At 48.8% G+C, this 20,157-nt stretch overlaps 1 protein-coding gene across 1 annotated transcript in view; it reads right to left on the bottom strand.

Moving 5' to 3' along the window:
* LOC119974367 (integrin alpha-E-like) overlaps positions 1-20,157 on the bottom strand; it is a 406,093-nt gene that overhangs the window by 53,689 nt on the left and 332,247 nt on the right. Inside the window, 1 exon segment of the mRNA XM_038813139.1 lies at positions 14,790-14,882. Within this exon segment, the coding sequence (XP_038669067.1) occupies positions 14,790-14,882 (93 nt within the window).

Raw genomic sequence — 20,157 nt, 5'->3', positions numbered from 1 at the left:
GTGGACTTCAAGTCAATTATGGAGAAGACTCGGTACTGCGCAATCTGATTGACCATGTCAGATATGCGGGGGAGAGGGTACGCATTGAGCTGTGTGTACCGGTTGATGGTCTGACTGTAGTCGATGACCATTGATGGGGTGGCAAATAGTGAAGATAGCCTTAGATTGCAGGAGGATAGAACATAGAACAGTACAGCACAGAACAGGCCCTTCGACCCTTGATGTTGTGCCGAGCATTGTCCGAAACCAAGATCAAGCTATGCAACCTCCTGTCATTCTGGTGTGCTCCATGTGCCTATCCAATAACCACTTGAAAGTTCCTAAAGTGTCCGACTCCACTATCACACAGGCAGTCCATTCCACACCCTAACCACTCTTTGAGTAAAGAACCTACCTCGGACATCCCTTCTATATCTCCCACCCTGAACCTTATAGTTATGCCCCCTTGGAACTGCTACATCCACCCGAGGAAATCGTCTCAGAACGTCCACTCGATTTATCCCCCTCATCATCTCATAAACCTCTATTAAGTCGCCTCTCATCCTCCTCCGCTCCAAAGAGAAAAGCCCTAGCTCCCTCAACCTTTCCTCATAAGACCTATCCTGCAAACCAGGCAGCAGCCTGGTAAATCTCCTTTGCACCCTTTCCAATGCTTCCACATCCTTCCTATAATGAGGTGACTAGAACTGCACACAATACTCCAAATGTGGTCTCACCAGGGTCATGTACAGTTGCAGCATAACCCCGTGGCTCTTAAACTCAAGCCCCCTGTTAATAAACGCTAACACGCTACAAGCCTTCTTCACAGCTCTTTCCACATGAGTGGCAACCTTCACAGATCTGTGGACATGAACCCCAAGATCTCTCTGTTCCTCCACATTCCTCAGAACCCTGCCGTTGATCCTGTAATCCACATTCAAATTTTTTCTACCAAAATGAATCACCTCGCACTTATCAGGGTTAAACTCCATCTGCCATTTTTCGGCCCAGCTTTGCATCCTATCAATGTCTCTTTGCAGCCAACAACAGCCCTTCACCTCATCCACTACTTCACCAATCTTGGTGTCATCAGCAAATGTACTGACCCACCCTTCAGCCACCTCCTCCAAGTCATTGATAAAAATCACAAATAGCAGAGGACCCAGCACTGATCCCTGTGGTACACCGCTGGTCTCCAGTCTGAAAATTTTCCATCCACCACCACCCTCTGTCTTCTATGTGATAGCCAGTTACTTATCCAATTGGCTAAATTTCCCTCTATCCCACACCTCCTTACTTTCACCATGAGCCGACCATGGGGAACCTTATCAAACGTCTTACTAAAATCCATGTATACGACATCAACTGCTCTACCTTCATCTACAGACTTAGTTACCTCCACAAAGAATTAAATCAAATTTATGAGGCAAGACTTACCCTTCACGAATCCGTGTTGACTATCCTGGATTAAGCTGCATCTTTCCAAATGGTCATAAATCCTATCCTTCAGGACCTTTTCCATGAACTTACCAACCACCGAAGTAAGACTAACTGGCTGATAATTACCAGGGTCATTCCTATTCCCTTTCTTGAACATAGGAACAAAATTCACCACTTTCCAGTCCTCTGGCACTATCCCCGTGGACAGTGCGGACCCAAAGATCAAAGCCAAAGGCTGTGCAATCTCATCCCTTGCCTCCCAAAGAATCCTTGGATATAACCCATCTGGGCCAGGGGACTTGTCGACCCTCAGGTTTTTCAAAATTGCTAATACATCCTTCCTCAGAAAAACTACCTCCTCCAGTCTACCTGCCTGTATCACACTCTCATCCTCAAAAACACCCCACCCCACGGTGGTTGGGAAGCGGGAGCAGGGGCCTGTCGTGAAGGTGAGTGAGTGCCTTTAAATTTGCTTACCTTTCAGCGGGAGCAGGGTTTGAGGTAATATCAGGTAAGCTCTTCCTTTCTTTTTCTTTTTCTTGTTTTTTTTTAAATCTAGAGGTGATGTCAGGGAAGGCAGTACAATGCTCCTCCTGCAGACTGTTTGAGGTGAGGGACGCCGTCAGTGTCCCTGCTGATTCCATCTGTGGGAAGTGCACCCAACTCCAGCTCCTCAAAAACCGTGTTAGGGACCTGGAGCTTGAGCTGGATGAACTTTGGATCATTCGGGAGGCAGAGGGGGTCATAGATAGGAGCTTCAGGGAAGTAGTTACACCAAAGACTGGAGATAGATGGGTAACTGTAAGAGGGACTGGGAAGAAGCAGTCAGTGCAGGGACCCCCTGCGGTCGTTCCCCTGAGTAACAAGTATACCGTTTTGGATACTTGTGGGGGGGACGACTTACCAGTCATGGGGTACGGGCCTCTGGCACGGAGTCTGTCCCTGTTGCTCAGAAGGGAAGGGGGAAAGGAGTAGAACATTAGTAATTGGGGACTCAATAGTCAGGGGCACAGATAGGAGATTTTGTGGGAGCGAGAGAGACTCACGTTTGGTATGTTGCCTCCCAGGTGCAAGGGTACGTGATGTCTCGGATCGTGTTTTCCGGGTCCTTAAGGGGGAGGGGGAGCAGCCCCAAGTCGTAGTCCACATTGGCACTAACGACATAGGTAGGAAAGGGGACAAGGATGTCAGGCAGGCCTTTAGGGAGCTAGGATGGAAGCTCAGAGCGAGAACAAACAGAGTTGTTATCTCTGGGTTGTTGCCCGTGCCACGTGATAGTGAGATGAGGAATAGGGAGAGAGAGCAATTAAACACGTGGCTACAGGGATGGTGCAGGCGGGAGGGATTCAGATTTCTGGATAACTGGGGCTCTTTCTGGGGAAGGTGGGACCTCTATAGACAGGATGGTCTACATCTGAACCTGAGGGGCACCAATATCCTGGGGGCGAGATTTGTTAGTGCTCTTTGGGGGGGGGGTTAAACTAATTCAGCAGGGGCATGGGAACCTGGATTGTAGTTTTGGGGTACGGGAGATTGAGAGCATAGAGGTCAGGAGCACAGATTTGACTTCGCAGGAGGGTGCCAGTGTTCAGGTAGGTGGTTTGAAGTGTGTCTACTTCAATGCCAGGAGTATACGAAATAAGGTAGGGGAACTGGCAGCATGGGTTGGTACCTGGGACTTCGATGTTGTGGCCATTTCAGAGACATGGATAGAGCAGGGCCAGGAATGGTTGTTGCAGGTTCCGGGGTTTAGGTGTTTTAGTAAGGTCAGAGAAGGGGGCAAAAGAGGGGGAGGTGTGGCGCTGCTCGTCAAGGACAGTATTACGGTGGCGGAAAGGATGCTAGATGGGGACTCTTCTTCTGAGGTAGTATGGGCTGAGGTTAGAAACAGGAAAGGAGAGGTCACCCTGTTGGGAGTTTTCTATAGGCCACCTAATAGTTCTAGGGATGTAGAGGAAAGGATGGCGAAGATGATTCTGGAAAAGAGCGAAAGTAACAGGGTAGTTCTTATGGGAGACCTTTAACTTTCCAAATATGACTGGGAAAAGATATAGTTCGAGTACATTAGATGGGTCATTTCTTTGTACATGTGTGCAGGAGGGTTTCCTGACACAATATGTTGACAGGCCAACAAGAGGCTGAGGCCACATTGGATTTGGTTTTGGGTAATGAACCAGGCCAGGTGTTAGATCTGGAGGTAGGTGAGCACTTTGGAAACAGTGACCACAATTCGGTGACCTTTACGTTAGTGATGGAAAGGGATAAGTATACCCGCAGGGCAAGAGTTATAGCTGGGGGAAGGGCAATTATGATGCCATTAGACATGACTTAGGATGTGTTGGTTGGAGAAAGTAGGCTGCAAGGGTGGGCACGCTGGATATGTGGAGCTGTTCAAGGAACAGCTATTGCATGTTCTTGCTAAGTACGTACCAGTCAGGCAGGGAGGAAGGGGTCGAGCGAAGGGAACCGTGGTTTACCAAAGAAGTGGAATCTCTTGTTAAGAGGAAGAAGGATGAGGCCTATGTGAAGATGAGGCGTGAAGTTTCAGTTGTGGGCGCTTGATAGTTACAAGGAAGCGAGGAAGGATCTAAAGAGAGAGCTGAGACGAGCAAGGAGGGGAACATGAGAAGTCTTGTGCAGGTAGGTCAAGGAAAACCCCAAAAGCTTTCTATAGGTATGTCAGGAATAAAAGAATGACTAGGGTAAGAGTAGGGCCAGTCAGGACAGTGGTGGGAAGTTGTGTGTGAGGCTGAGGAGATAAGCGCGATACTAAATGAATACTTTTTCGTCAGTATTCACTCAAGAAAAAGAATAATATTGTGGAGGAGAATGCTGAGACCCAGGCTATTAGAATAGATGGCTTGAGGTGCGTAGGGAAGAAGTGTTGGCCAATCTGGACAAGGTGAAAATAGATAAGTCCCCGGGGCCCGGGATGGGATTATCCTAGGATTGTCTGGGAAGCCAGGGAAGAGATTGCGAGCCCTTTGCTTGATTTTTAGGTCATCATTGGCTACAGGAATAGTGCCAGAGGACTGGGATAGCAAATGGTGGTCCCTTTGTTCAAGAAGGGGAGTAGAGATAACCCCGGTAACTATAGGCCGGTGAGCTAACGTCTGTGGTGGGTTAAAATCTTGGAGAGGATTATAAAGATACGATTTATAATCATCTAGATAGGAATAATATGATTAGGACAGTCAGCATGGTTTTGTGAAGGGTAGGTCATGCCTCACAAACCTTATCGAGTTCTTTGAGAAGGTGACTGACAGGTAGACGAGGGTAGAGCAGTTGATGTGGTGTGTATATGGATTTCAGTAAAGCGTTTGATAAGGTTCCCCACGGTCGGCTATTGCAGAAAATACGGAGGCTGGGGATTGAGGGTGATTTGGAGATGTGGATCAGAAATTGGCTAGTTGAAAGAAGACAGAGAGTGGTAGTTGATGGGAAATATTCAGAATGGAGTTCAGTTACGAGTGGCGTACCACAGGATCTGTTCTGGGGCCGTTGCTGTTTGTCATTTTTATAAATGACCTAGAGGAGGGCGCAGAAGGATGGGTGAGTAAATTTGCAGATGACACTAAAGTCGGTGGAGTTGTAGACAGTGCGGAAGGATGTTGCAGGTTACAGAGGGACATAGATAAGCTGCAGAGCTGGGCTGAGAGGTGGCAAATGGATTTTAATGTGGAGAAGTGTGAGGTGATTCACTTTGGAAAGAAGAACAGAAATGCGGAATATTTGGCTAATGGTAAAATTCTTGGTAGTGTGGATGAGCAGAGGGATCTCGGTGTCCATGTACATAGATCCCTGAAAGTTGCCACCCAGGTTGATAGGGTTGTGAAGAAGGCCTATGGTGGTTGGCCTTTATTGGTAGAGGGATTGAGTTCCGGAGCCATGAGGTCATGTTGCAGTTGTACAAACCTCTAGTACGGCCGCATTTGGAGTATTGCGTACAGTCTGGTCGCCTCATTATAGGAAGAACGTGGAAGCTTTGGAACGGGTGCAGAGGGAGATTTACCAGGATGTTGCCTGGTATGGAGGGAAAATCTTATGAGGAAAGGCTGATGACTTGAGGTTGTTTTCGTTAGAGAGAAGAAGGTTAAGAGGTGACTTAATAGAGGCATACAAAATGATCAGAGGGTTAGATAGGGTGGACAGCGAGAGCCTTCTCCCGCGGATGGAGGTGGCTAGCACGAAGGGACATAGCCTTAAATTGAGGGGTAATAGATATAGGACAGAGGTCAGAGGTGGGTTTTTTACGCAAAGAGTGGTGAGACCGTGGAATGCCCTACCTGCAACAGTAGTGAACACGCCAACATTGAGGGCATAAAAAGATTTATTGGATAAGCATATGGATGATAAGGGCATAGTGTAGGTTAGATGGCCTTTAGATTTTTTCCATGTCGGTGCAACATCGAGGGCCGAAGGGCCTGTACTGCGCTGTATCGTTCTATGTTCTATGTTCTTGATACCTCCTCAGTACCTCACTACTCTCAACACTGGCTTGGACTACAGCTCGTTTCCCAGCCCCTGACAAATTAGTTTAAACCCCCCTAGAGCCGTAGCAATTTCCCTCCAGGATATTGGTGCCCCTCTAGTTCAGGTGCAAACCGTCCTGTCGTACAGGTCCCACCTTCCCCAGAAGTGCTCCAATATCCATGTACCTGAAGCCTCCCTCTTACACCATCCCTGCAGCCACGTGTTTATCTGCACTTCTCTCCCTGTCCTCACTTCACTAGCACGTGGCACCGTCAACAAACCGAGATGACAACATGGTTTGTCCTGGCTCTCAGATTCCACCCTAGCTCCACAAATTCCTGTTTTAAATCCCCGTCCCTTCTCTTACCCATGTCGTTGGTACCGATGTGTACCACGACATTGTGGACTGTTCCCCCTCCCCCCTTAAAGATTCTGAAAACACAGTCCGGCACGTCACGGACCGAGACGTCACGGACCCTGGCACCCGGTAGGCAACATACCATCCGTGAGTCTCTTTCGTTTGCCACAGAAGTGGATATGGGCAGAATTGTAGAATCTACGGCATGAGACAGGCCCTTCAGCCCAAACTGCTCCATGATAACCATAAAGCCCATCTAAACTAACCCCATTTAGAACATAGACATTACAGCGCAGTACAGGCCCTTCGGCCCTCGATGTTGTGCCGACCTGTGAAACCACTCTAAAGCCCATCTGCACTATTTCCTTATCATCCATATGTCTATCCAATGACTATTTGAATGCCCTTAGTGTTGGCGAGTCCACTACAGTTGCAGGCAGGGCATTCCACGCCTTTACTACTCTGAGTAAAGAATCTACCTCTGACATCTTTCCAATATCTAACTCCCCTCCATTAAAGCTATGTCCCCCGTGCTAGACATCCCACCCGAGGAAAAAGGTTCTCACTGTCCACCCCATCTAATCCTCTGATCATCTTGTATGCCTCAATTAAGTCACATCTTAACCTTCTTCTCTCTAACGAAAACAGCCTCAAGTCCCTCAGCCGTCCCTCATAAGATATTTCCCCTCCATACCAGGCAAACATCCTTGTAAATCTCTCTGAACCTTTCCAAAGCTTCCACATCCTTCCTATAATGAGGCGACCAGAACTGCACAGCAATACTCAAATGCGACCGTACCAGAGTTTTGTACAACTGCAACTGACCTCATGGCTCGAAACTCAATTCCTCTACCAATAAAAGCTAACACACCGTACGCCTTCTTAACAACCCTCTCAACCTGGGTGGCAACTTTCAGGGATCTATGGACATGGACACTGAGATCTCTCTGCTTATCCACACTACCAAGAATCTTACCATTAGCCCAGTACTCTGTCATCCTGTTATTCCTTCCAAAATGAATCACCTCACACTTTTCTGCATTAAACTCAATTTGCCACCTCTCAGCCCAGCTCTGCAGCTTCTCTATGTCCCTCTGTAATTTGTAACATTCTTCCACGCTGTCCACAACTCCACCGACTTTAGTGTCATCTGTAAATGTACTCATCCATCCTTCTACGCCCTCCTCTAGGTCATTTATAAAAATGAAAAACAGCAGTGGCCCCAAAACAGATCTTTGTGGTACACCACTAGTAACTGGACTCCAGTCTGAACATTTTCCATCAACCACCACCCTTTGTCTTCTTCCAGCTAGCCAATTTCCGATCCAACCTGCTAAATAACCCTGAATCCTATGCCTCCGTATTTTCTGCAATAGCCTACAGTGGGGAATCTGATGAAATGCTTTACTGAAATCCATATACACCACATCAACTGCTTTACCCTCATTCACCTGTTTGGTCACCTTCTCAAAGAACTCAGTAAGGTTTGTGAGGCACGACCTACCCATCACAAAACTGTGTTGACTATCCCTAATCAAATTATTCCTTTCCAGATGATTATAAATCCTAACTCTTATAAACCTTTCCAAGAATCTGCCCACAACAGAAGTAAGGCTCACTGGTCTATAGTTACCGGGGTTGTCTCTACTCCCCTTCTTGAACAAGGGGACAACATTTGCTATCATCCAGTTTTCTGGCACTATTCCTGTAGACAAAAATGACTTAAAGATCAAAGCCAAAGGCTCAGCAATCTGCTCCCTAGCTTCCCAGAGAATCCTAGGATAAATCCCATCCAGCCCAGGGGACTTATCTATTTTCACATTTTCCAGAATTGCTAACACCTCCTCCTTATGAACCTCAAGCCCTTCTAGTCTAGTAGCCTGTATCTCAGTATTCTCCTCGACAACATTGTCTTTTTCCTGTGAGAATACTGACGAAAAATATTCATTTAGCACCTCTCCTATCTCCTCAGACTCCATGCACAACTTCCCACTACTGTCTTTGACTGGCCCTACTCTTACCCTAGTCATTCTTTATTCCTGACCTATCTATAGAAAGCTTAGGGTTTTCCTTGATCCTACCTGCCAAAGACTTCTCATGTCCCTCCTGGCTCTTCTTAGCTCTCTCTTTAGGTCCTTCCGAGCTAACTTGTAACTCTCGAGCACCCTAACTGAACCTTCACGTCTCATCTTTACATAAGCCTCCTTCTTCCTCTTGACAAGTGTTTCAACTACTTTAGTAAACCACGGTTCCCTCACTCGACCACTTCCTCCCTGCCTAACAGGTACAAACTTATCAAGGAGACATTTGGCCCATTTCCCTCTAAACTTTTCCTATCCATGTATCTGTCGAAATGCTTTTTACATGTTGTCAATGTCCCTGTCTCAACCACGTCCTCCGGCAGCTCATTCCACATACATACCACCCTCTGTGTAAAAAAGCTGCTCCTGAGGTTCCCATTAGTTCTTTCCCCTCTTAACTTAGACCTATGCCCTCTAGTTCTCGATTCCCCAACCCTGGGAAAAAGACTGAGTGCATTCACCCTGTCCATGCCTCTCATGATCTTATCCACCTCCATAAGATCACCCCTCAGTCTCCTACGCTCCAAAGAAAAAAGTCCCAGCCTGTCCAATCTCTCCCTGTGACTCAGTCCCTTGAGTCCTGGCAACATCCTTGTAAATCTCTTCTGCACGCTCTCCAGTTTAATGACATCTTTCCTATAGCAAGGCGACCAAAACTGAACACACTACTCCAGATGCGGCCTCACCAAAGTCCTGTACAACTGCAACATAACATCCCAACTTTGATACTCAATGTCCTGACTGATAAAGGCCAGCATGCCAAATGCTTTCTTCATTACCCTATCAAACTGTAGTTCCATGTAGAACTGTGCATCTGAACTCCAAGGTCCCTCTATTCCACGAGACTCCCTAAGGTTCTACCATTCACTGTTAAAGTCCTACCTTGATTTGACTTTTGAAAATGCAACATCTCATCTGAATTTTCCATTTCTTGGCCCACTACTCCAGCTCATCAAGATCCTGCTGCAATTTTTGATAACCTTCCTCACTGTCTACAATACCACCTAATTTAGTGTCATCTGCAAATTCACTGATCGTGCCTTGTACATTCTCATCCAAATTGTTGATACAGATATCAAACCGCAATGGGCCAGCACTGACCCCTGAGGCAGACCAATAGCCACAGGCCTCCAGTCTGACAAGCATCCTTCCACCAATACCCTCTGCTTCCGACAATCAAGCCACTTGTATATCCAATTTGGCAGCTCTCCCTACATTCCATGTGATCTAACCTTCTGGAGGAACCTAGCATATGGAACTTTATCAAAGGCTTTACTGAAGTCCATATAGACTACATCTACCGCCCTGCCCCCATCAACCTTCCTGGTCACTTCATCAAAGAACTCAAACAAATTTGTAAGGCATGATCTCCCATGCAGAAAGCCGTGCTGACTACTTCTAATCAAACCCTGTCTTTCCAAATGCCTGTATATCTTATCCCTCAGAATGCTCTCTGGTAACTTATCCACCACAGATGTTAGGCTGACCGGTTGATAATTCCCAGGTTTTTCTTTGCAACCCTTCTTAAATAAGGGCACAGCATTTGCTAACCTCCAGTCTTCTGAACCTCACCCGTGGCTAAGGATGATGCAAATATCTCAGCCAGGGTCCCACAATGTTTTCTCTAGCCTCACACAGTGTTCTTGGATATACCTGGTCAGGGCCAGGAGATTTATACATTTTAATAAGTCCATTACCTTCATACATTTTAATAAGTCCATCACCTCCTCTACTGTAATGCAAACTATCCCTAATGTATCGGGACTAACCTTCCCAGGTTCCCAAGTCTTCATATCTTTCTCATGGATTGGGTAGCATGGTGGTTAGCATCAATGCTTCACAGCTCCAGGGTCCCAGGTTCGATTCCTGGCTGGGTCACTGTCTGTGTGGAGTCTGCACGTCCTCCCCGTGTGTGCGTGGGTTTCCTCCGGGTGCTCCGGTTTCCTCCCACAGTCCAAAGATGTGCGGGTTAGGTGGATTGGCCATGCTAAATTGCCCGTAGTGTAAGGTTAATGGGGGGATTGTTGGGTTACGGGTATACGGGTTACGTGGGTTTAAGTAGGGTGATCATTGCTCGGCACAACATCGAGGGCCGAAGGGCCTGTTCTGTGCTGTACTGTTCTATGTTCTATGTTCTATGTGTTTCTCGGTAAACACAGAGAAATATTCATTGAGAACCTCGCCCATCTCCTGCGGATCCACACATGTGTCCACTTTGGTCCTTAGAACATAGAAAAATACAGCACACAACAGGCCCTTCGGCCCACGATGTTGTGCCAAACTTTTGTCCCAGATTAAGAACAAATTAATCTACACCCCACCATTATACCGTAATCCATGTACCTATCCAATAGTCGCTTAAAAGTCCCTAATGTTTCCAACTCAACTACTTCCACAGGCAGTGCATTCCATGCCCCCACTACTCTCTGGGTAAAGAACCTACCTCTGACATCCCCTCTATATCTTCCACCATTCACCTTAAATTTATGTCCCCTTGTAATGGTTTGTTCCACCCGGGGAAAAAGTCTCTGACTGTCTACTCTATCTATTCCCCTGATCATCTTATAAACCTCTATCAAGTCACCCCTCATCCTTCTCCATTCTAATGAGAAATGGCCTAGCACCCTCAACCTTTCCTCATAAGATCTACTCTCCATTCCAGGCAACATCCTGGTAAATCTCCTTTGCACCTTTTCCAAAGCTTCCACATCCTTCCTGAAATGAGGCGACCAAAACTGCCCACAGTACTCCAAATGTGGCCTGACCAAGGTTTTGTACAGCTGCATCATCACCTCATAGCTCTTAAATTCAATCCCTCTGCTAATGAACGCTAGCACACCATAGGATTTCTTCACAGCTCTATCCACTTGAGTGGCAACTTTCAAAGATCTATGAACATAGACTCCAAGATCTCTCTGCTCCTCCCCCTACCATTGACCCTGTATTCCGCATTCATATTTGTCCTTCCAAAATGGACAACCTCACACTTTTCAGGGTTAAACTCCATCTGCCACTTCTCAGCCCAGCTCTGCATCCTATCTATGTCTCTTTGCAGCTGACAACAGCACTCCTCACTATCCACAACTCCACCAATCTTCGTATCATCTTCAAATTTACTGACCCACCCTTCAACTCCCTCATCCAAGTCATTAATGAAAATCACAAACAGCAGAGGACCCAGAACTGATCCCTGCAGTACGCCACTGGTAACTGGGCTCCAGGCTGAATATTTGCCATCCACCACCACTCTCTCACTTCTATCGGTTAGCCAGTTCCTTATTCAACTGGCCAAATTTCCAACTATCCCATGCCTCCTTACTTTCTGCATAAGCCTACCATGGGGAACCTTATCAAATGCCTTACTAAAATCCATGTACACTACATCCACTGCTTTACCTTCATCCACGTGCTTGGTCACCTCCTCAAAGAATTCAATAAGACTTATGAGGCAAGACCTACCCCTCACAAATCCGTGCTGACTATCCCTAATCAAGCAGTGTCTTTCCAGATGCTCAGAAATCCTATCCCTCAGTACCCTTTCCATTACTTTGCCTACCACCAAAGTAAGGCTAACTGGCCTGTAATTCCCAGGGTTATCCCTATTCCCTTTTTTGAACAGGGGCATGACATTCGTCTCTCTCCAATCCTCTTGTACCACCCCTGTTGACAGTGAGGACAAAAAGACCATTGCCAACGGCTCTGCAAGTTCATCTCTTGCTTCCCATAAAATCCTTGGATATATCCCGTCAGGTCCGGGAGACTTGTCTATCCTCAAGTTTTTCAAAATGCCCAACAAATCTTCCTTCCTAACAAGTATCTCCTCGAGCTTCCCAGTCTGTCCTCTCCAACAAAATGGACCCTCGCATTTGTAAATACTGAAGAAAAGTACTCGTTCAAGACCTCTCCTATCTCCAGACTCAATACACAATCTCCCGCTACTGTCCTTAATCGGACCTACCCTCGCTCTAGTCATTCTCATATTTCTCACATATGTGTAAAAGGCCTTGAGGTTTTCCTTGATCCTACCCGCCAAAGATTTTTCATGCCCTCTCTTGCTCTCCTAATCCCTTTCTTCAGTTCCCTCCTGGCTATCTTGTATCCCTCCAGCGCCCTGTCTGAACCTTGTTTCTTCAGCCTTACATAAGTCTCCTTCTTCCTCTTCACAAGACATTCAACCTCTCTTGTCAACCATGGTTCCCTCACTCGACCATCTCTTTTTTGCCTGACAGGGACATACATATCAAGGACATGTAGTATCTGTTCCTTGAACAAGTTCCACATTTCAATTGTGTCCTTCCCTGACAGCCTATGTTCCCAACTTATGCACTTCAGTTCTTGTCTGACAGCATCATATTTACCCTTCCCCCAATTGTAAACCTTGCCCTGTTGCACGCACCTATCCCTCGCCATTACTAAAGTGAAAGTCACAGAATTGTGGTCACTATCTCCAAAATGCTCCTCCACTAACAGATCTATCACTTGCCCTAGTTCATTACCAAGTACCAAATCTAATATGGCCTCTCCTCTGGTCGAACAATCTACATACTGTGTTAGAAAAGCTTCCTGGACACACTGCACAAACACCACCCCATCCAAACTATTTGATCTCAAGAGTTTCCACTCAATATTTGGGAAGTTGAAGTCACCCATGACTACTACCCTGTGACTTCTGCACCTTTCCAAAATCTGTTTCCCAATCTCTTCCTCCACATCTCTGCTGCTATTGGGGGGCCTATGGATAACTCCCAACAAGGTGACTGCTCCTTTCCGATTTCTGACTTCAACCCATACTACCTCAGTAGGCAGATCCTCCTCGAACTGCCTTTCTGCAGCTGTTATACTATCTCTAATTAACAAAGTCTGCACTGTAACTAGCTCACATTTATACTGTGAATCTGGCCTCTGAAAACTGGCCTAATCCAATCAACTAATTAACAAGCTCCAGCTGCAAGTAGCTACAAGGAGAACCTTTGTTTAAAGATGATTGAAAATTCACCTTCTACTAAACCAGACAGCAACTTTTAAGTTAATTAACTAAATAAAAGAAAGACTAGACTTTAGATAAAAAATTAACCCTTATTATCCCTCAGTCACCAAACTCTCACTATAGCACTCAAATGCACCCAAATTCAGCACTCAGTGCACATCAAGAGATCTATTTCTCAAATAATAATTCTGTAAAACAAGTATTCCTCTGTGCCATTGATATTTAAGGTAGATTGAGACCCGAAGTGGTCTATTTTCCTGTTGTTTAAGTGGGAATAAAGACATCAATTAAGAATATTGTATTCAGTGTATTATTTAAGGAGTAATTTTAGGCTATTTTCAGGTGTGATATTAAAGATTTTAATACTGTGTTAGTAATAAAGTTTTAAAAATATACCACATCCCTATTTCTTTGTGCAATCACTCCTAGAACAAAGTATCCTTTCCACACAGACCTAAAAAATAAACTGAAATATTAGGGTTTTGGTCCAGTATCCTAGCCACTATTGGGTCTGTTCTGGGATCGTAATACTTTGACCCCCTTGTTTGTGAGCCTTTCATGCAGCCTTGTCAGGATCCAGCTTCCCTTCCCTCAGTTTTTCCTCTTCCATTGTTCATCTTCTTCATCCATCACCGTGCCCGACTGCATGTCATCATGAACCTTTGCCCTTCCCGTCCCTGCTTGAACAGGCCTCTTTCCACCTTGCCCCTCCCTCCTGCTATTTGTCAGGACACTACCTCCCCCGCCACCAACTCAGCTCACACTCCACTCCCAGTCGAACTTCAGACCTCTGTTGCAGAGGTCGCATGAACCCTGCAGCACAGTGCAGTCTAGATAAACACTGGCGTGTGACACCAGGGAGGAAGTATACCCCTGTAGTCCCAACCCCAGTGCAGTACGATCAGATTCGGTATCACAGGTGGGCCCATGGGTCCAGCAGCATGGTGCTTTCCATGAATACCAGCTTGACATGGAGATGAAGGCAGGAATTGGTCTGCCCTGGCAGAGTGGCGAACAGTGGATCAAGCGCAGCACCAATGCAGAAAATTGTTGCACTCACCCCGTCTTCTCGGACAAACTAATGACCACCTTGTGCATGTCAATCATTAGCAATTAGGTTTGACGCTGACGTAAATTTCTGCTGGCATGATGCAAGATTGAAAGACCAGGTGGGATGCCAGTGGGCAGCTGTTTTAATGAACATTCATGAGATGCAAATGGCATTTGTGCCACCTGCCAGTGGGAAGAGCGACCTGCTGTTAACCTGCCACTGGGAGAATTGCAATGTCAGGTTTCCAACATTTTGGCTCCCGCCAGTTTGACTGCACCCACCATCCCCAAACCCGTCATGGGCAGGTTAGGAGAATCTGTCCCAAAATTAATTACTTCTTGTTATAAGTGTCTGTAAATGGGTCGTTTTGACTTTGCTGAAAGTGGTAGATGATTGGAATCAAATTAAATTCAATATTACCTTTTGCAGGTTGAGTATTTGCTGATCCTGTATTTTCACAGGAATTGATATTATTAGCTTTACCGAAGCATTGTAAGGGTTGTCCATTGTGACCTGTAACAGGAACACACAGAGTTTGCATTATATTGAAGAAAAATATTTTATATCCTGGCAATATTAAGAATATATACGATTATATAAGATATACAGCATAGAAACAAGTCATTAGGCCCAATGGGTGCACACCGGCATTTATATTCCGCTTGAGCCTCCTTCCATTCTCATAATCCAAATCTATCTTAATCTTCTATTGCTTTTTCCCTCATTAGTTTATCTGGTTTCCCTTTGAATACATAGAACATAGAACAGGCCCTTCGGCCCTCGATGTTGTGCCGAGCAATGATCACCCTACTTAAACCCACGTAACCCGTATACCCATAACCCAACAATCCCCCCATTAACCTTACACTACGGGCAATTTATCATGGCCAATCCACCTAACCTGCACATCTTTGGACTGTGGGAGGAAACTGGAGCACCCGGAGGAAACCCACGCACACAGGGGGAGGACGTGCAGACTCCACACAGACAGTGACCCAGCCGGGAATCGAACCTGGGACCCTGGAGCTGTGAAGCATTGATGCTAACCACCATGCTACCGTACATCAATACTATTGCAGCCACTTTTCATAATGAAGTTCAAATGATAGAATCATACAATACTGAAGGAGACCATTTTGTCCATCGTGCCAGTTCCTTGAACGTTTGAATTGTCCCATTTCCTTACTCTTTCTACATAGCTGTGCATTTTATTTATTTTTTGTGTATGTATCCAATTCCCCTTTGAATGTTATTATTGAATCTGTTTCCATCACCACCCTTTGAAAAGTGCATTCCGGATCACAATTCATGAACTATAAAAATTTTCTTCATTTCCTTTCAGTTTGTCTGCCAATTCTTTTGAATCCAAAGCTTTTGGGGAATCAATCCTTCAGCCCGTGGAATAGTTTTCCAGATCAACTCAATACTGTTGAACATTTATTGGCTGAAATCTATTAAATTTCCCTTTAGCCTTCTCTATTCTCATGAGAAAAAATACCAGCTTGTGTACTCTCTACATATTTGTTAGAATAAATTTAGAATACCCAAGTATTTTTCTCCAATTAAGGGGCGATTTAGCGTGGCCAATCAACCTACCCTGCACATCTTTTTGTGTTGGGGTGGGGGAGACCCACGCAACATGGGGAGAATGTACAAACTCCACACATACAGTGACCCAAGGCCGGGATCGAACCCAGGTCCTTGGCGCCATGAAGCAGCAGTGCTAACCACTGCATCACCGTGCTGCCTCAGTGTACTCTCTACGTATAACTGAACACCCAAGTCCTGGCACCATTCTTGTAGTCTCTTTGGCACCCTCTCCAAGGCCTTGACATCCTTCCTAAAGTGTGGTATCAGAATTGAACACAATACTCCAACTGAGGCCAAACCAGTGTTTTATAACGTTTTAACATAATTTCCTTGGTTTTCACTCTATGCATCTTTACTCTATGTGGGCAGTACTTGCAGTTAAGTGATTATTGCACATTCTTCTTTACCCATCGGGCACTGATTTAACCACACCCCAGACCAAGTCGGACTTCAATGAAATGAAAATGAAAATCGCTTATTGTCACAAGGAGGCTTCAATGAAGTTACTGTGAAAAGCCCCTAGTCGCCACATTCCGGCGCCTGTTCCGGGAGGCTGGTATGGGAATTGAACCGTGCTGCTGGCCTGCTTCGGTCTGCTTTAAAAGCCAGCGATTTAGCCCAGTGTGCTAAACCAGCCCCTAGTGAGGCAGTAGGATTTTTACAATACACTATCTGCTTACATGGTAATTTTCACAGTCCAGAACATTAATAACTAATGAGAAAATGCTGGAAAATCTCAGCAAGTCTGGCAGCATCTGTAGGGAGAGAAAAGAGCTAATGTTTCGAGTCCGATGACTCTTTGTCAAAGAAACAGAGAAAGTGGGAAATATTTATACTGTGGAGTGAGAATGAAAGATAAGTCATAGCCACAGAAACCCAGGGAAACGGGGTGCTAATGGCTACAGAAATCAAGGGGAAAGAGTGTTGACGGCAGTCCCCAGAGAGAACAAATCTGCGAAAGGCCAAACTGCAGAGAAACTAACATCAGAGGGTGAACTGTGGCAGATGTAGATGTGGGGGGAGGGGAAGGGGGAAGCAAAGGGGAGAAAGGGTACGGAAAGGTGGATAAAATGGGCGGGGGGGCTAAATATATATAAAGAAAGATAAGAACAAAGAAATGGTAAAAGACAGTTAAATGAAATGGAATGAAAACAAATGGATCAAGGTTGGGTGGAGCTAATTATCTGAAGTTGTTGAATTCGATGTTGAGATCGGAAGGCTGTAGCATGCCTAACCGGAAGATAGCACAGGGCTAAATCGCTGGTTTTGAAAGCAGACCAAGCAGGCCAGCAGCACGGTTCAATTCCCGTAACAGCCTCGCCGAACAGGCGCAGGAATGTGGCGACTAGGGGCTTTTCACAGTAACTTCATTTGAAGCCTACGCGTGACAATAAGCGATTTTCATTTTTTCAAGATGAGATGTTGTTCCTCCAGTTTGCGTTGAGCTTCACTGCAACATTGGAGCAGGCCAAGGACAGACATGGGGGCATGGGAGCAGGGTTTTGTGTTACAATGGCAAGTAAAGGGAAGGCCAGGGCCCTGAATGTGCACAGGCCGAAGGTGCTCAGAAAAGTGATCACCCAGTCTGCGTTTGTCTTTCTGATATCAGTGAAGGAGCGCGAGGAGAGCGGCGGGGACACAGTGAGAGCGAGGAGAGCGGCGGGGACACAGTGAGAGCGAGGAGTGCGGCGGGGACACAGTGAGAGCGAGGAGAGCGGCGGGGACACAGTGAGAGCGAGGAGTGCGGCGGGGACACAGTGAGAGCGAGGAGAGCGGCGGGGACACAGTGAGAGCGAGGAGTGCGGCGGGGACACAGTGAGAGCGAGGAGTGCGGCGGGGACACAGTGAGAGCGAGGAGAGCGGCGGGGACACAGTGAGAGCGAGGAGATGCGGCGGGGACACAGTGAGAGCGAGGAGAGCGGCGGGGACACAGTGAGAGCGAGGAGTGCGGCGGGGACACAGTGAGAGCGAGGAGAGCGGCGGGGACACAGTGAGAGCGAGGAGTGCGGCGGGACACAGTGAGAGCGAGGAGAGCGGCGGGGACACAGTGAGAGCGAGGAGTAGCGGCGGGGACACAGTGAGAGCGAGGAGAGCGGCGGGGACACAGTGAGAGCGAGGAGAGCGGCGGGGACACAGTGAGAGCGAGGAGTGCGGCGGGGACACAGTGAGAGCGAGGAGAGCGGCGGGGACACAGTGAGAGCGAGGAGAGCGGCGGGGACACAGTGAGAGCGAGGGAGAGCGGCGGGGACACAGTGAGAGCGAGGAGTGCGGCGGGGACACAGTGAGAGCGAGGAGAGCGGCGGGGACACAGTGAGAGCGAGGAGTGCGGCGGGGACACAGTGAGAGCGAGGAGAGCGGCGGGACACAGTGAGAGCGAGGAGTGCGGCGGGGACACAGTGAGAGCGAGGAGTGCGGCGGGGACACAGTGAGAGCGAGGAGTGCGGCGGGGGACACAGTGAGAGCGAGGAGAGCGGCGGGGACACAGTGAGAGCGAGGAGTGCGGCGGGGACACAGTGAGAGCGAGGAGTGCGGCGGGGACACAGTGAGAGCGAGGAGAGCGGCGGGGACACAGTGAGAGCGAGGAGAGCGGCGGGGACACAGTGAGAGCGAGGAGTGCGGCGGGGACACAGTGAGAGCGAGGAGTGCGGCGGGGACACAGTGAGAGCGAGGAGTGCGGCGGGGACACAGTGAGAGCGAGGAGTAGCGGCGGGGACACAGTGAGAGCGAGGAGTGCGGCGGGGACACAGTGAGAGCGAGGAGAGCGGCGGGGACACAGTGAGAGCGAGGAGAGCGGCGGGGACACAGTGAGAGCGAGGAGTGCGGCGGGGACACAGTGAGAGCGAGGAGAGCGGCGGGGACACAGTGAGAGCGAGGAGAGCGGCGGGGACACAGTGAGAGCGAGGAGATGCGGCGGGGACACAGTGAGAGCGAGGAGAGCGGCGGGGACACAGTGAGAGCGAGGAGAGCGGCGGGGACACAGTGAGAGCGAGGAGTGCGGCGGGGACACAGTGAGAGCGAGGAGTGCGGCGGGGACACAGTGAGAGCGAGGAGTGCGGCGGGGACACAGTGAGAGCGAGGAGTGCGGCGGGGACACAGTGAGAGCGAGGAGAGCGGCGGGGACACAGTGAGAGCGAGGAGTGCGGCGGGGACACAGTGAGAGCGAGGAGTGCGGCGGGGACACAGTGAGAGCGAGGAGGCGGCGGGGACACAGTGAGAGCGAGGAGTAGCGGCGGGGACACAGTGAGAGCGAGGAGAGCGGCGGGGACACAGTGAGAGCGAGGAGTGCGGCGGGGACACAGTGAGAGCGAGGAGAGCGGCGGGGACACAGTGAGAGCGAGGAGTGCGGCGGGGACACAGTGAGAGCGAGGAGTGCGGCGGGGACACAGTGAGAGCGAGGAGAGCGGCGGGACACAGTGAGAGCGAGGGAGAGCGCGGGGACACAGTGAGAGCGAGGAGTGCGGCGGGACACAGTGAGAGCGAGGAGTGCGGCGGGGACACAGTGAGAGCGAGGAGTGCGGCGGGGACACAGTGAGAGCGAGGAGTGCGGCGGGGACACAGTGAGAGCGAGGGAGAGCGGCGGGGACACAGTGAGAGCGAGGAGTGCGGCGGGGACACAGTGAGAGCGAGGAGTGCGGCGGGACACAGTGAGAGCGAGGAGTGCGGCGGGGACACAGTGAGAGCGAGGAGTGCGGCGGGGACACAGTGAGAGCGAGGAGTGCGGCGGGGACACAGTGAGAGCGAGGAGTGCGGCGGGGACACAGTGAGAGCGAGGAGTGCGGCGGGACACAGTGAGAGCGAGGAGTGCGGCGGGGACACAGTGAGAGCGAGGAGTGCGGCGGGGACACAGTGAGAGCGAGGAGTGCGGCGGGGACACAGTGAGAGAGCGAGGAGAGCGGCGGGGACACAGTGAGATCGAGGAGAGCGGCGGGGACACAGTGAGAGCGAGGAGTGCGGCGGGGACACAGTGAGAGCGAGGGAGAGCGGCGGGGACACAGTGAGAGCGAGGAGAGCGGCGGGGACACAGTGAGAGCGAGGGAGAGCGGCGGGACACAGTGAGAGCGAGGAGTGCGGCGGGGACACAGTGAGAGCGAGGAGAGCGGCGGGGACACAGTGAGAGCGAGGAGTGCGGCGGGGACACAGTGAGAGCGAGGAGTGCGGCGGGGACACAGTGAGAGCGAGGAGTGCGGCGGGGACACAG

The sequence above is a fragment of the Scyliorhinus canicula genome, chromosome 12 (assembly GCF_902713615.1).
Source record: "Scyliorhinus canicula chromosome 12, sScyCan1.1, whole genome shotgun sequence".
In the NCBI taxonomy this organism is placed as follows: Eukaryota; Metazoa; Chordata; class Chondrichthyes; order Carcharhiniformes; family Scyliorhinidae; genus Scyliorhinus; species Scyliorhinus canicula.
This window is presented reverse-complemented; position numbering and strand designations above follow the sequence as displayed.